The sequence below is a fragment of the Chenopodium album genome, chromosome 5 (genome assembly GCF_948465745.1).
Source record: "Chenopodium album chromosome 5, dcCheAlbu1.1, whole genome shotgun sequence".
Lineage (NCBI taxonomy): Eukaryota > Viridiplantae > Streptophyta > Magnoliopsida > Caryophyllales > Amaranthaceae > Chenopodium > Chenopodium album.
The window spans coordinates 8073107-8088068 of record NC_137838.1 but is presented as its reverse complement, the minus strand read 5'-3'; the positions used below and the strand labels follow the sequence as shown (position 1 = coordinate 8088068).

Below are 14962 nucleotides of genomic sequence, written 5' to 3'. Positions count from 1 at the left end.
CTCACCTTTGTCATTATATAAACGAAGCCTCCTCATTTGCTCTGATTTATGTAGCTTTCATCTTCTTTTTCTTCTCCATTTATATAGTGACAGAGGTGGATGGATGGGTTACTTTAAATATAGGAGGGAAAAAAAAGGAGGGAGTTAAAATTGATCAAAATTGTACGCCATTAACCTATAATGCTAATGTATAATTAACGGAATGCTTACTGTAGGTAAGTGTTGAAAATATAGGTTTACCACGGATAGTTAAAAGTTAAGCAGGTGTATCATTGATAAAAGCCCAAACTTGGGGTGTACCAATGATAATTCCTTTTTTTTTTTTTTTTTTTTTTAATATCTCTCATGTTCTTTTAAAATAAACGCTAAAAAAATTATCACATTTATTACATTTTAACACTATGTTCTTTTCACTTTAGATATGTGTTCTTTAATAATTACAATTTTATAACATGTTCTTTTCACTTTAACTAAATGTTCTTTCCACTTTAATTAAATGTTCTTTACATCTCTATACAATGTTCTTTCCGTTTTTTTTTTTTTTTTTTTTTTTTTTTTTTTTTTTTTTTTGTGGAACAGATGTACCATGCACATGATACACCCACCTCCACAAACCACTAATTGTCCCTATTACACTACGATGTAACCCCTGCCACACGCCCACACGGTGTGACTAACCACATATAAGACTTTATGTAAAATTTTAATTAAGTGAATATGCTTATTTGATTCTTTTATGTGACACAAGCATAGATTAGAAATTCCAAAAGATGATGACCGAACGATATGTGCATATTTGCGCGCGCGCGCAAAAAAAAAAAAAAAAAAAAAAAAAAAAAAAAACCTACTTGGTATTAACAAATCCGGTATTTAATTAGTTATCTTATCCTTTGAATTAATGCGTACTCCATTTTATAATCACAATGAATCTGTCATGCAGAATAATACTATAACTTCGATTAACTTTAAGGCCCTATTTTTTTGAGCTATTTTGTTATGCTCTACTCCGTCCTGCTGAAATCTGCTCTACTCCGTCCCGCTGAAATCTGCTCTGTTCTACTACTCCCTCCGCTTCGCATTAGTTGCAACAGTAGGCTTGACTTATAGTTTAAGAAACTTATAGACTAAGCTTATAGCTTTATAATATAAAATATTGTTAATAAAAGATAAAAATTATATTAAAAAAAAAGTAGTGTGAGTGGGGTTGGTAGGAAAGAGAAATAATAAAATATTTGTGAAAATGGGGTTAGTGGGAGAGATAGATTATAAAATAATGGTAGATCCTTTTCAAATATAATAGTTTTGCAACAAACATAAAACGGCCGAAAATGAAAAGTGTTGCAACTAATGCGAAACAAAGAGAATAGGGTAGACTTAACTTTTATGTTTTGAGAAGTGAGGTAACTTTCACAAAATTTAGTATCTGGTCACAAAATTGGAGGGGGTTGAAGTTGGGACTACCAGAGCACAATCATGCACTTTCAAGAAGATGCACAGACTAGACTACTATCAAAAACAGGTTCAGAAGACAAGATGCAATGACTTAAACCAGGATTAACAATCTTGATGGGTAACATTACATTGTCAGAAAAACAGGCACTAAGGCTCTGTAACTAATACTTTGTAATTCGTATATTTGAGAACAAGTGTACTCGGTATTATGTCCTCCTAAAAGGATAGACAGATTACAAGGAATTTTAGTATCTGGTCTGCATATTCTCAAAGTGTGCAATTCTAACTTAAAACTCAAATGTAACTTCCTTTGTGCATTAAGAAGCTTTCATGTCATCCAAGCCCACACTAGCCTGAAACACGAGGAGGAAAAACGAGCAACAGAATAAAGAGCATGGTAAGTTGATGCATAAAATCAACAAAACAAGATACAAGATTACAAGCCATATAACTAGTATTCCAAGCATAAGTCGCAAAGGTTACCACATTTAAGTGGAAGACAAAAAACGAAGTACTACGTATGTGTTTCCTGCTACACATTACATTTTCAATCAGAGCTAAAAAAAAATCTAATAGCTTGTGAAGGCAACACCAACCTGTAGCATACTCACCCTGTCCCAAAATTATAAGCCATGGTTGTATTTTTGGACGCCTCAAAAAATGATACCACATTATAAATTTAGGGGTCGTTTGGTTCGCACGGGGTAATCGGAATGGAATGAACAAAGGGAAAGAAAAGAAATTCAATGAAAAACCCCCAAGTTTGTTATGTTGTTTGTTTTGAATAACAAAGGGAAACAAACTACCATTTCCACCACCACACAAGACCTATTATCTACCTTCTCCACCAACCATCCAGCCACCATACCACTCACCGCCCCTCCCCCACCACTCGCCGCCCCTTCCCCGCCACTCGCCTCCTATTGCCGGAGCTCCCCAACCCTCGCCGAAAATCCCCTCCCCCGAAACCGCCCCCCCCCCCCCCCCCCCCCACTCCAGCAAAACCCTAAAAACTCACCCACTTCCCCGTAAAACAGCTGGTCGGCCCTCCTCCCACCCTCGAAACCCTAGATAGGGTTTCGATGGTGGCAGGAGGATCGTTTGGCTGTTTTAAGGGGAAGGGGAGGTGAGTTTTTAGGGTTTTTGAGAGAGTGGGGGAGTTTTTCAGGGGAGGATATCTTCGGCGAGGGACGGGGGAGCTCCGGCGATGGGCGGGGGAGATCCGACGAGGGACAGTGGAGGTGCGGCGATGGTGGCTAGGTGGTGGGGTTAGGGTAGGATGGCGGTGGCTGGGTGTTACGGTGGTTAAGGAAAGGGAATGGAAAAGTCTAGGGGGGTGGAGAATGAAGTTGGAAGGATTTGGGGTAATGGAAAGGGTAAAAAGAATGAAAAAACATGCCAAACAAACAACAACAACAGGAACTAGGGCAATTGATTTCCATTTCCTTTGATTAATACCCCCAACCAAACTCATCCTTAGTAAATTGAAATTTATACTTTTCCATATTTCGTATACCTTAACTGTACCCTCAACTAATTTTATAAATGAAAGACTACTTTGGCATGGTTGGAGAAATAAAATTAATTAAGTGAAGAAAAGTTGTGGGTTTTAAGACTGGGAAGAGGTAAAACTTGGGTACTTCTACTTCTCTATGCAACATTGTTAAATAACATCGATAAAAAAAATGATTAGTGAGAACGACTGGTAAAGACATTCAAAGTTTCACACACATTTATCATTGATTATTTTAAGTTCATCTTACCAAAAACTTGTGGTTTTGCTGAAGCAGGGGATTGAAGGTGGTCAAAAACTGCTCAATGTCGCACTTGACAGCATCGCCCCCAAGCACCTCCATAAACTTGTTCCTATCTGGAGCTAACTTCATTGCAATCTGCAAGAACAGTTCATACTCCGTGAAAATTATACGGAAAACACCTTTGACACTACAGCCTGGGTATCATTACAGCAGATTTTGCGTTATCTATGAGTCAGCAAAGTTCAACAATGGGGTAACTGCCTAAATACTTTGTACATACAATTGGAATGAAGATAGATAGACAATGCCACGCAATGGGTACATGTTAAAGAAGCTTATCAATTGGCTTAATTGAATGGAGTATAAATTATGTATATATTTCACCAAACAATGAACACACTCCATCCAATCAAGAGAAAAACATACTTAGGCAATTTTAGGAATACTCCACATAAAAGGGCAAGGAACTCTATTAACTGGAAGTGGAAAGATTTCTTGACTTACAGAGAAGCTTGAACTGGCAAGCCACCCATGCCATTTCTTCAAGGTCTTGCCATAGGAGTCGGTACAAGCTTGAGACATTGACCAGCCTGGGTGCTCAAGCAAATTGCGGAATAATTCCACCAAGAAATCCATAGCTCTACAAAGTAAATACAAAATGTCATGCACTACCAATTGCAAAAACAGAGAAAATACTTTGATAAAAGGAAGTTTATCCCATTCATGATCACATAACTCCAGTATTCATCACATGCTGGGTCAGACAGAAGGTTATGATATAGAGATTAGGAATCCATAGATCATGATAGGAGTGAGAAAAGTAAAAGGAGAAGGATGCTAATTGTCAATGCCTCTCCACAATACCTCAACACAAAAACTCAAAAGTAACAAGTCGGTCGTAATGATCAACTCTTGTCACTTGGAAGTGGACTACCAAGTAAGTATTAACCTGCCTTCACAATAAGAGGCAACAAATTATACAGAAAGACAAACATGAAATCGTACTATGATCTACCTTGTTAGCCAAAGCAGGCCGTTGGTACAGCTGGATGATCCTTTAGCTGTCTTACTTTCAACCTCCACTTGTACCATACTATACAAATACTTAAATTTTTCTGGATCTGAGTTGTACTTGTTTTCCAATCTCTGCAATAATATTTCTGATCAATGCCAAATTAAGAAAGATATAGAGGCATCCAAAATTTTGTCAATTTCAACTTGGCTTAGAGATCACATGATTCAAATCAGGAAAAGTTTCAATAGGAGGTGTTTCCCTTGTGATCATGCATTTTTCTGTAGAGAAAGGCTTAAAACAAAAATAGAAAAACGAAGATAACCAAAATACAAGTAGGAGACTTTTTCCATAATCCTACTAGAAGGCTCATAGAAGATATCCAAGAAGGAAGCATCACGGGACAGAGTTACAAATGTAGATTCCCACCCCCCCCCCCCCCCCAAACCCACAACCCAATAATAAACCGCAAAATGGGCCAAAAAAAAAAAGAAAAGAGTATGCACATAAGAATTTTGAGAAGGAAAGTAGCTTACCGTAATATTTCCACCAATATCAGATTTTACAAGTGTCATTGCAGCACCAAATTTGTCTGCATCGGGCAAATTATAAAAATAAGAACGCTTATATCAGCCAAACATTGCAGACATGAGGGGAAGAAGAGAGGAAGGGGGGGGGGGGGGGGGATCTTCCCTCACTCTAATTCACTGAGCAGGTAATGTAATCAGAACTCAGAAGTAATAAACAAGGGGGTGGGGGGGGGGGGGGGGGATCTTCCCTCACTCTAATTCACTGAGCAGGTAATGTAATCAGAACTCAGAAGTAATAAACAATGTCTTCCTTAATAGCTAAAACCTTACCCGAGTGATCATAATCAACAAAGAGCAGTCCATAAACTACCAAATAGAAAGCTACTGATAAAGAAGTAACAATTATATCTCATGTCCAAACTAAGTTCATAAACTTCCTAATATTGTGAAGTCATAACCAGAAATGTATGAGGTTGGGACTAAGCGACAGCTACTTCCCCTATAAAATTAGAGGTAATAAAACTATTATCCTGTACACAATATAATTTGAATAAGAGTAATAAAAAATGAGGTGGATATGGCAGGGACTTCCGTTATTTCATACTACAATCAGGAATCACAATATTGACTCTTTATAATAATATACTTAACTTCAAGTTTTAGAATATAATCATTATAAAGACTTTAGGAGTGTCATATAAGTATCTTATATCACCTATTATAGCCCGTGCAAATTGCATGGGCTATTGGGCTTAAAAGCTAGTAGAAAACTACAATAAACACCAGACACTACATTGACGGACCTATGACAGGCAGAATGTGCTTGCATGCATCCAAGAAAGGCCTGGTCAACATTTCTCCATCCTCGGACTTGACCAGCTTAATTCCTTCCAAAGCTGGGGTAAAGACACTTCCTTGAGTTCCTTCCATATTGTCCCTAACTGCACCAAACAATTACATAACACATTATTAAAGATATCAGCATACCAGATATGAATTCTAAAGCACAACGAGGCCACATTAATTAGGCCTGAGACAAGCACTACAGAGAGGTGTAAAGTTAGGTTTGGAGATTTCTCTTCTGAAAAGTACTCTCTTATTTATTCTATTTTTTAGTGTACAAATGCATTTTTACACCAACGAGGCAACGAGTATAATAACAAGCCCAAACTTAGTATTGAAACCAAGAGTCTACACAGCACAATTATGGCCAACACAGCAATGCAACAAGCAAACAACAAGAACTTTGAATTCAAGTGAAGTTTATAACATTGACCTTTGTGGCTCTCTCAACGCCCAAAAAAACCAATGGCTTTTCGTTTATGAAAATGTTCAAATTGATCAACAACTCAGAAAGCAGCAAATTACAGGCAATATTATATTTGTATCGGCATAGATAACCAGCCAATCATAAAAACTTCAACTTTTCCAAGAAATGACTTTAAGCACATTATTGATCAAACGATTTTTTTCAACCAACACATTATTAAACTATCGAAATCTAAAGGTAAAAATTGGCAAAAACTCTGATAAGACTCTCAATAGTCAAAGTTTATAAGTGTCAAACTACAAGAGTATTTCATTAATCATACACAAACCCATTCATATCAATACAAACTCAATCTTATAGCATCAAGATTTGCTACCTATTAATGTCAAATTAGGCCAAAAATGAACCACTTTCGCACATTAATTCTCATTTTTCAGATTGCAATTCGCAGAGATAAGCTAATCAGGTAACACTAATAGACATCATCAATACATCAAACATACTTCAATAAAGCATTTTGCATTCACACATTTATTTACACCATGAAACAATTAAACAATCAAAATGAAGCTTAAACACATAAATTACAAACTTTATAAACAAAATCCAACAAAATGTCATAAAAAAAATAAACAAACATACCACTAACAACAACAATCTGATCAGATCCAACAAAATTTGCAGCAATCAAACTTATAACTAAAGATTTTTTTAAAAAAATTCAAAATTTAGGATAAAGAAAGGAATATAGAAGTACCCTTTTCAGCAGAAAGCGTAGAATTGAAGCAGAGGTGATCTAATTACGTAAAAATAAAATAGAAAGCAAAGAATCGAAGGAAATGAAAAGGGGGTTTTAGAGAATCGGATTCCAAAATCTATGATGATCAATGAAGCATAAATTAATCAAATTGTACCAAGAAATATGAAATTAAAATGCTGGGGATTTGATTTAAATGTTGATCGATCTAAATTTAAGGGAAAGATTTATGTGGGTGATAAAATGAAAAGGGTGATTACCTGTTTATCTCTCTTGTAAGTGCAACTGGTGTTATTTGCCTTCCAATAAGCTAAGCTTTGGAGAAATGGGGGGAAAGAGTCGATCTCAGCATTTTATTTGGGGTACGAGTACTAAATTACGCCCGCTTTTTACCGGATAACGCCCAATTATTTACTATACTACGTATTTTACTTTAGATTTGAATAATACACATACGGAGAATAAAGGATGTCCAATTATTTATTATCCATTGTCTAATTCGGTAATTCCTAATTGTAATACGTTTACAAAACTTATTTTAGGGTCACGCTAGATTCATATTTTTGGCACCTGGTTATCTTTTTTTTTTTTTTTTTTTTTTTTTTAACACAGTACGAGGTTATCTTAGTTTGGTATCAAATAAGCTTTATTTTGGTACTAATAAACAAGTTATCTCATGTTAGACCAAATAATAATACATATTACATACGGAGTACGGAGTGCAAAGTATTGCGAGTAGCAAGAATAAGTTGATTTGATTTTTAGTTGTTGATTCTTACATTTGCTGACCATTGTTAATATTTTCCTTGATTCATAGGGGAAGTATGCACTTGTTTACAACATTTTTATGCAATAAACATTTCTTCCCTGCACACTAAAGCCACACTGTTCTCAAGTATCTCAAAGATTAAAGTAAAATCAAATGCTTTAAATACTCTTCAAACAAGCCCAATCTATTGCATCATGTTCAATTCCATTATATGATACAATTGTTTTCTTTTCCATACTCGATACTTCGACCATCTTTTCAGTCTAAAACTTGTACATTTGAAAACACGATTGAGCAAATATAACTCAAGCTCGACTATAGCAAAAAGAAATTAAACACCAACAAAATTGCTTTATAAAATTGTTGCATTTCCTCAACTATACCATTTGCTCACTTTGGTAGATGTCTTAATTGGTTGATCTGTAACAGAAAATGCAACAGCCTTAAAGCCCATTGACAGGGTATTTAACCGCGTTTTTCACCATTTTCTTCAGAGCAGCATCAGCAAGGTCTATGCCACAGATATCAGACAGTCTGATGAGATATAGCAGCACATCAGATAACTCTTCACCCAGATGCTCCTTGTCTGAGTCCTCCCAATTTGGTAAGCCTTTTGCCACCTCTCCTTTCCATTGGAATATCTCGGACAGCTCTCCGACTTCACCCACCTACAAGTGTAAAGCATATAGACATAAAGATGAGAACGGAAACTAAGAGCATCAACAAACAAATTCCTGATATGAAAAATGTTTATTCTAACATGGTATCTTTAATCAAACGATTTCAAATGACAAGGCATCTTTACAATCTTCATGTTAGAAAATATTCTCATCTGCTAATTCAGGAAGTGTCACCTCAGAATATATCAATTATTCTGAACCCCCACTAGTCACTAATATTTGTACCAACTACTCAACCGGAAAGAATCATGTAAACATCACCATCAATCTAGTCACCTGAAACTTCACCTCATCAAAGCCTTCAAAGGTAATTGTATGACGAGGCATCACAATCAACCACATATACTCGTATAGCATCTAGCTAGCTAGGTCCTGCTTCTAGGTGTCGCGCTATAACAGTGACCTGCACGTACACCATTTGTACCTTAAATTTGTTGTGATGAAAATCTTCCTACACTGTCACCGACATTAGAGGATGAACCTGCTAAAAGGTTCCTTAGGGTAATGAATTATGGATCATAATTAACGAACTATTTCTTATTAGAAGAACGGGAGCTAAACAGTTTAGACAACATAAGGATACCAGAAAAACTCAACCAGCTAAAATTTGAACCTAATAAATCAGCAAGTAAGAGGTGTTGCAAGTAATATCGAAAAAGACTAGTAATACAAATAAAAATTAGAAAACAAAAGAAAGAAAGAATAAGAAAAGATTGATTCTATGAAATTGAACAAGTGTTCAACTTTACATAATTGAAAGCTATGCATTTTAGAAGAGCATCTCTGAAACCACTGACAAAACTAGCCCCTGCATATCATTTGGAAATTTTCTATCTTCCAGAAAATGTATATAAGCTATAAGACTCTTAACAACCTAAATTCTTGGCATCAAATGATAAAGAAAACTTAATCACGATAACATATTAATCTTGTTCTATCACAAACAATTACGATGAAATACATAAACAGAATGAACTAGACAGCTAGTACAAACTTGGCTTATGATAAAAAAAAAAAAAAAAAACTTACCATAGCAAGAAGCAAGTTCCTAGGACTGTGATACTTCTCCCAGTCTCGTGCCTGAGCGAATTCTTCGAGTTTCTTAGAGATATCCTTCAGGCTAATCTCCTTCACAATCTCTCCTGTCATACAAGTTTCACTCATGGTAATGATGCTAACAGCTTCAGTCAACAATACACTTGTTTAAGACTGCAATGCAGAACAATGAAGAGCTACCACAAGATTTAAAGGCAAAGATAGTACTATAAATTTCACAAGTAAAAAAAAAAAGAAAAAGAATATACCAATCTGAATTCTTTTTTGTGAAGAGAGGAGGTTTAGGGCCAAATTATTCTTACACATTGACAGATTCCTCACTAACCGCCCACCATACAAAATAGGCAACTTCCCTACATCAGAATAATTCCCTTAACCAAGGTTTGCAGTTTGCATGATAGTTGTAATTGTTTAATTATAGTTGAAATCGGGCACATATGCCAACTGACTTAGCTACAATTATCTTTGGGTGGTAACCAACTAACCACTAAGCAAAATAAACTATTTATCAAATCCCGCCCACATCATTGTTGTTTGAGAATATGAGTTTTTGCTTATAAGTTGAGACATTCATGTATCATGTAACCATACAACTAACTAATCTTAATTTTTAATGGGCAACAAATGCACAATCATTAATAAAATACTGTAATACTAATGCAATAACCCCATGATGCAAATTAATTCCACTTTAAAGAAGGGGCAGATGAGACTTGAACTCGTGACCTCTATGTCACGTTGACTCCGATACCATATTAAAGGACCAACTCAACCAAAAGTTTAACCTGATGATTGAGCCCCGAGAATATGTTTTATACTCTATCACACACCTCACACTACATATAGACATCAGCAAATAGACTTTTTAATAGACTAGGTCTTAGAGTTGAGGGGATGGATTAATTGTATTCGTGTATCTTTCTTTGAGAAAAAATGTAGCTAGCTAAGCTTCACCTGTTGAAACTATTTGCCTCATGTATCACATTTGAATCATTTTCGATAGTGAGAGGTTGAGTCTTTATCAACACAATAGCATTCAAGCAATATGAGAAGATGATTATCTTTTATCTTGGCCTGATTTTTTGCTAGTGTTGACAATTTGCTTGGTTGCATTTGTAGACAAGGACTTTATATGGTGGTTCACTGGTTCCTTGTCCTAAGTAAGAAATAGGACAAATTCTATCTTTGAGAGAAAATTATCATACAAAAATTAGAGAGAGAACAAATTCCCTTCACCCCTTGGATCTTTGTACAATGAATGATCTAGTTAATTCTTATTCTTAGAGATAAGTATATATATCATTTTTGGGCCTGTTCTCATTGGCTGAACTCAGCTGAATTGAACTGAACTGAACTGAATTGAACTAAGTTGAACTGAACTGAACTGAATATTTTATAAGAGAAGGATATTAGGAGCTGAACTGAATTTCAACGTAAGAGAACAGGCCCTTCATGTAATAGTAAGGGTCTGTTCTAATTTACCGAACTGAACTAAACTAAATTGATTGGAGCTAAACTGAACTGAAATTAAGTCGAAAATAACGGGCCCTAATGACTTTAATATATAGGAAAATTTGCCAAGAATAATATGACCTTTCAGCGGTCTTCTATAAATAGAACGACCTTTGGATTATTTCAAAATGGAACGACCTTTGATACACATTTGCCATAAATAGAACGTGACCTGTTAGTAACCTGTTTAGAAGGTTATCAGTGACACGTGTCACAATGTCATTGGTCAATGTATTTAACAATTTTTTTAAAATTTAAAATAAAAAAATACTTAAAAACTAAATAAGAAAACTGAAATTTAAAAAAATAAATAAATAAATAACCTCCCCCTTGCAGCCACGCAGCAGCCACTCGACCACCATCTTCTCTCCCCCTCTCCACCCCCGGCCGGCGGCCTGATCCCTCTACTCGGCGACGGCGCACCCTTCCTGACCCAGATCTCGAGCCTACACGCCCCTCCCCTCCCCTTAATAAACCACCTTCCCTCCACCTTATAACCCCCTCCCTCCTCTTGAAAACCCACCTCTCCTCACCGCGCGGCCGACCGGCGCCCCAACCCTTTCCCCTTTGCCGGAGAATCCATCACGCCCCTCCGACGCCCATCTCCAATCCATTCCTCCCCTGAACCACCACTCGAAAACCTTAAAATCAAGTGGTGGTATTAGGCTCATTGGATTTTCGGGTGGTGGTTCAAGGGGAGTGGATGAGTGGTTGGAGTCGGGGTCTGGGTCAGGAGGGTACCGCCGACACTAGGTATAGGCTCTGGCCACCGGCGGGTTTAGGGATGGGGATAGCAAGTGGTGGTGGGTGGCTGCCGGGAAAGGGGAGGGATATTTTTTTTCCATTCTTATTTTAAAAAAAAAAAATTTAAAAAATTTAATTTAAGTTTTATTTTTTATATCATATTATTAAAAGAAAAATGTTAAAATAAAATAAATAAAGTTTTAATCAATCACAAATGTGACACGTGTCCAAAGTAACCTGTAAAACAAGTTACAGGTTTTTTGGTCTATTTTTGGCAAATGTGTATCAAAGGTCGTTCCATTTTGAAATAATTCAAAGGTCATTCCATTCTTGGAAGACCGCTGAAAGGTCGTATTATTCTTGGCAAATTTTCCTAATATATATATAATATATGTATATATTTATCTTATTCTTAGAGATAAGTATATACGGAGTATATCATTTCCATGTAATAGTAAGGGTCTGTTCTAATTTACTGAACTGATTGGAACTGAACTAAACTGATTGGAACTAAACTGAACTGAAATTAAGCCGAAGAAAACAAGCCCTAATGAATATATATCTGAATGTCAAACTCAACGTGTTATAAAATTTTACCATAGTTAAATTAGTGGTTGTTCAAAATGATGAGCCACACTATATTGTAGAGTTAGGGTCTGTTCACATTTACTTAATTTCAGTTCAGTTCAACTCAGCTTCTAATTTCCCTCTCTCATAAATATTCATTTCAGCTCAGCTCAGTTCAGTTCAGTTTAATTAAGCTCCAATCAGTTCAATTCAATTCAACTCCAATCAGTTCAGTAAATGTGAACAGGCCCTAAAAGACAGATTTAACACCTTTCATAAGGTGATATGATTTGATTCTAATCATATAAAAAGTTCGAGTAACAATATAGCTTCAAAGTACTTTTTTTTTTTTCTTGGGCTGCCCCTTAGCTTCCTCTCTTATCCTTCCACTAGTAGTTATATTTTCCTATGTTCTTATTATTTTAATTATCATTACAAGTATTCAACACCTAGAGAAACATGCATGAAACTAAGCAAAGCATCATACAAAGTTATTTTTTGATGAACTGATAATATATATTAATGTTAGCCTAGCTTTATTATGCATGCTTTCATGCTAGGCTTTGACAATTATTTAAAAATCTAAATAGTTGAATTTTGAGCGCATGATGAGGCATCTAATCTAATCTTCTGGGTGATTCTTCGTGGACATTGAGGATACGAATCTCTTTACACTAAGCCATGCATTTTAGAAGAGTAGCTAGATTTTCAAGCTAGGATTCTGTCTATTTCGTAATAGTAATAGTAATAGTAATAGTGAAGTTTTAATTTCTTTGTAGCCAACGCAAATTAATTAGATATGGAGTACGGCTCTACAATAATATTACTCTGCATTTTATATTACTCTGTTTTAAAAAAAGTTATATCACATCAATTCACACGTGTTATTGTTAAATTAAGTTATTGTTTCTTGAAATTAAAATTAGATCATTAATGTTATATTTTCCATTCTCAACAAATATCACTACAAAATACACCCATGAAATTTTGATGATCATTTTGATCGCATAAAACTTCATCATAGAATCAAATTACAATATTTCAATTAAATTAAAACAAACTAAAAATTTAGGATAAGACGAACACCAAATACTTCTATCATCAAACATCAAAGACCCATTTTAATTCATGCGTAGCTGTTTCAAGACTTTCAACTGAAAAGGAGGAAAAAAAATCATGCCAAAGACTTTATAAAAAGCATAAAGTAGCCGTCATGTGGGCCTCAAGTCGGAATATGAGAAGCGGCATGGTTAGGGATTTCAATGGGGCAGTTCGGGACAAGGCGGATGTTGGTCTTCCACTAGTAGAATAAACGTAATGGCAAGCGGTTCAAATTAAACCCCCTAATGGCAAACGGTTTTGAACCGCATGGGCTTAGGGGGCTTGCCATTAGCCATTTAAATGGCAAGCGGTTCGAACTGCTTGCCATTACTAGAGAAAGGGCAGCGGTTTTGGCGCCAAACCGCTGCCCATTATGGGTATAAAAAAAAAAAAAAAAAATTTGGGTTTTTTCCACATAAATTGATATATAAACCAAACATATGTAAAAACATTAATATTTTTATTAATTATTTGTTGTAATACTACATTTACATTAAAAAAATTAATTCAACTAATAAAATTAATACAAATAATATTCCTCAAAAAAAAAATTAATACAAATAATAAAAAATTAAAAAGAAAAGTGAAAAACTCATGTTCCAGGACTTCCGGCCACGACCACCAACACCACCGTCCAGCACCACCACCCACCACGACCCCCACGAGCAGGCGAGCAGCCACCACCATCAGAACCCCCAACTGACCCCCATCCACCAAACCCTCACCGAAACCAACATCCCCACCACGACCCCCCACCACCCCTCACCCACCAGAACCACCAACTAACCCCCACCCACCAAAACCCTCACCGAAACCCACCAAAACCCTAGCCCAAACCACAACCCCCGCCCACACAACCAGACCCCCAACCAAACCACGACCAGACCCCACCCAAACCACGACCCCCCACCCACCACGACCGTACCCCCACCGCCATAAATCTAAAATCGAAATTATAAATAAAATAAAAAAAAAAAATCGACCCACCTTAAAAAAAAAAAAAAAACCCATCTAGCCCACCACGACCTCCACCCACCGCCATGAAAACGCCAATTTGGGCTTGAAATTAAGGTTTTAAAGGTCAAATTCGACCATGAAAACTCTTGATAATTCGACCATAAAAACTCTAGATCAAGAGTTTTCATGGTCGAATTTGACCTACAAAACTTGAACACCCAAACGCATGCACGAATTTGCTTGAACTTGTACTCGAAATTTGCTCGAAATTGTCCTCAATCTGCTCGAAAACTTGGAGTTTTGGTTGAATTTGCTCGAAATTTTTTGGTTTTGGTTCGAATTTGTGGAGATGAGAAAGAACAAAGAAAAAAAAGTGAAAGAAGGACGGATTGAAGGAAAGAGAAGAGGAGAGAGAGGGAAAACGGGAGAAATAAAGAGGAGAGAGATAGAGCACCGAATTGAAAATGAAAGAGGAGAGAGAGAGAGAGAGCTAAGTAAAGAAAGAGGAGAGAGAGAAATAAAGGGAGGGGTGGGCACGATTTTAGGGTTTTTTTAAAAATGGCAAGCGGATTGGGGTTGAACCGCTTGCCAATATATGTAATGGCAAGCAGTTCAACCCCAAACCGCTTGTCATTTATATATTGGCAAGCGGTTCGCGCCAAAACCGCTTGCCATTCAATATTAGAGTTTTTTTTAAAAAAAAATTGGGTAAATGGCAAGCGGATTTTTAAAACCGCTTGCCATTTGGGGCTTCCCATCAAGTATTTTCTACTAGTGTTCCCATCCCCACCTAATATT

At 36.3% G+C, this 14962-nt stretch overlaps 2 protein-coding genes across 4 annotated transcripts; both read right to left on the bottom strand.

The window, feature by feature from the left end:
• Positions 1 to 1520: 1520 nt before the first annotated feature.
• LOC145630302 (glycolipid transfer protein 1-like) lies at positions 1521 to 7188 on the bottom strand. 3 transcript variants are annotated; one of them, XM_081682550.1, is made up of 7 exons: positions 7039 to 7188; positions 5555 to 5692; positions 4758 to 4813; positions 4225 to 4355; positions 3714 to 3849; positions 3216 to 3344; positions 1521 to 1805 (listed from the first exon to the last, which is right to left on the bottom strand). In XM_081682550.1, the coding sequence occupies exons 2-7, from the start codon at positions 5679 to 5681 to the stop codon at positions 1770 to 1772; spliced, it is 615 nt and encodes a 204-aa protein (XP_081538676.1). In that variant the 5' UTR covers positions 5682 to 5692; positions 7039 to 7188; the 3' UTR covers positions 1521 to 1769. The 3 variants fall into 3 exon arrangements, with proteins under 3 accessions (XP_081538676.1, XP_081538679.1, XP_081538677.1); XM_081682553.1 differs by lacking the exon at positions 7039 to 7188 and adding an exon at positions 6779 to 6916; XM_081682551.1 differs by lacking the exon at positions 7039 to 7188 and adding an exon at positions 6664 to 6788.
• A 522-nt stretch (positions 7189 to 7710) lies between these two features.
• Positions 7711 to 9733, bottom strand: LOC145630301 (uncharacterized). Its single transcript, XM_081682549.1, has 3 exons — positions 9532 to 9733; positions 9257 to 9369; positions 7711 to 8215 (listed from the first exon to the last, which is right to left on the bottom strand). The coding sequence occupies exons 1-3, from the start codon at positions 9587 to 9589 to the stop codon at positions 7991 to 7993; spliced, it is 396 nt and encodes a 131-aa protein (XP_081538675.1). The 5' UTR covers positions 9590 to 9733; the 3' UTR covers positions 7711 to 7990.
• Positions 9734 to 14962: the final 5229 nt, after the last annotated feature.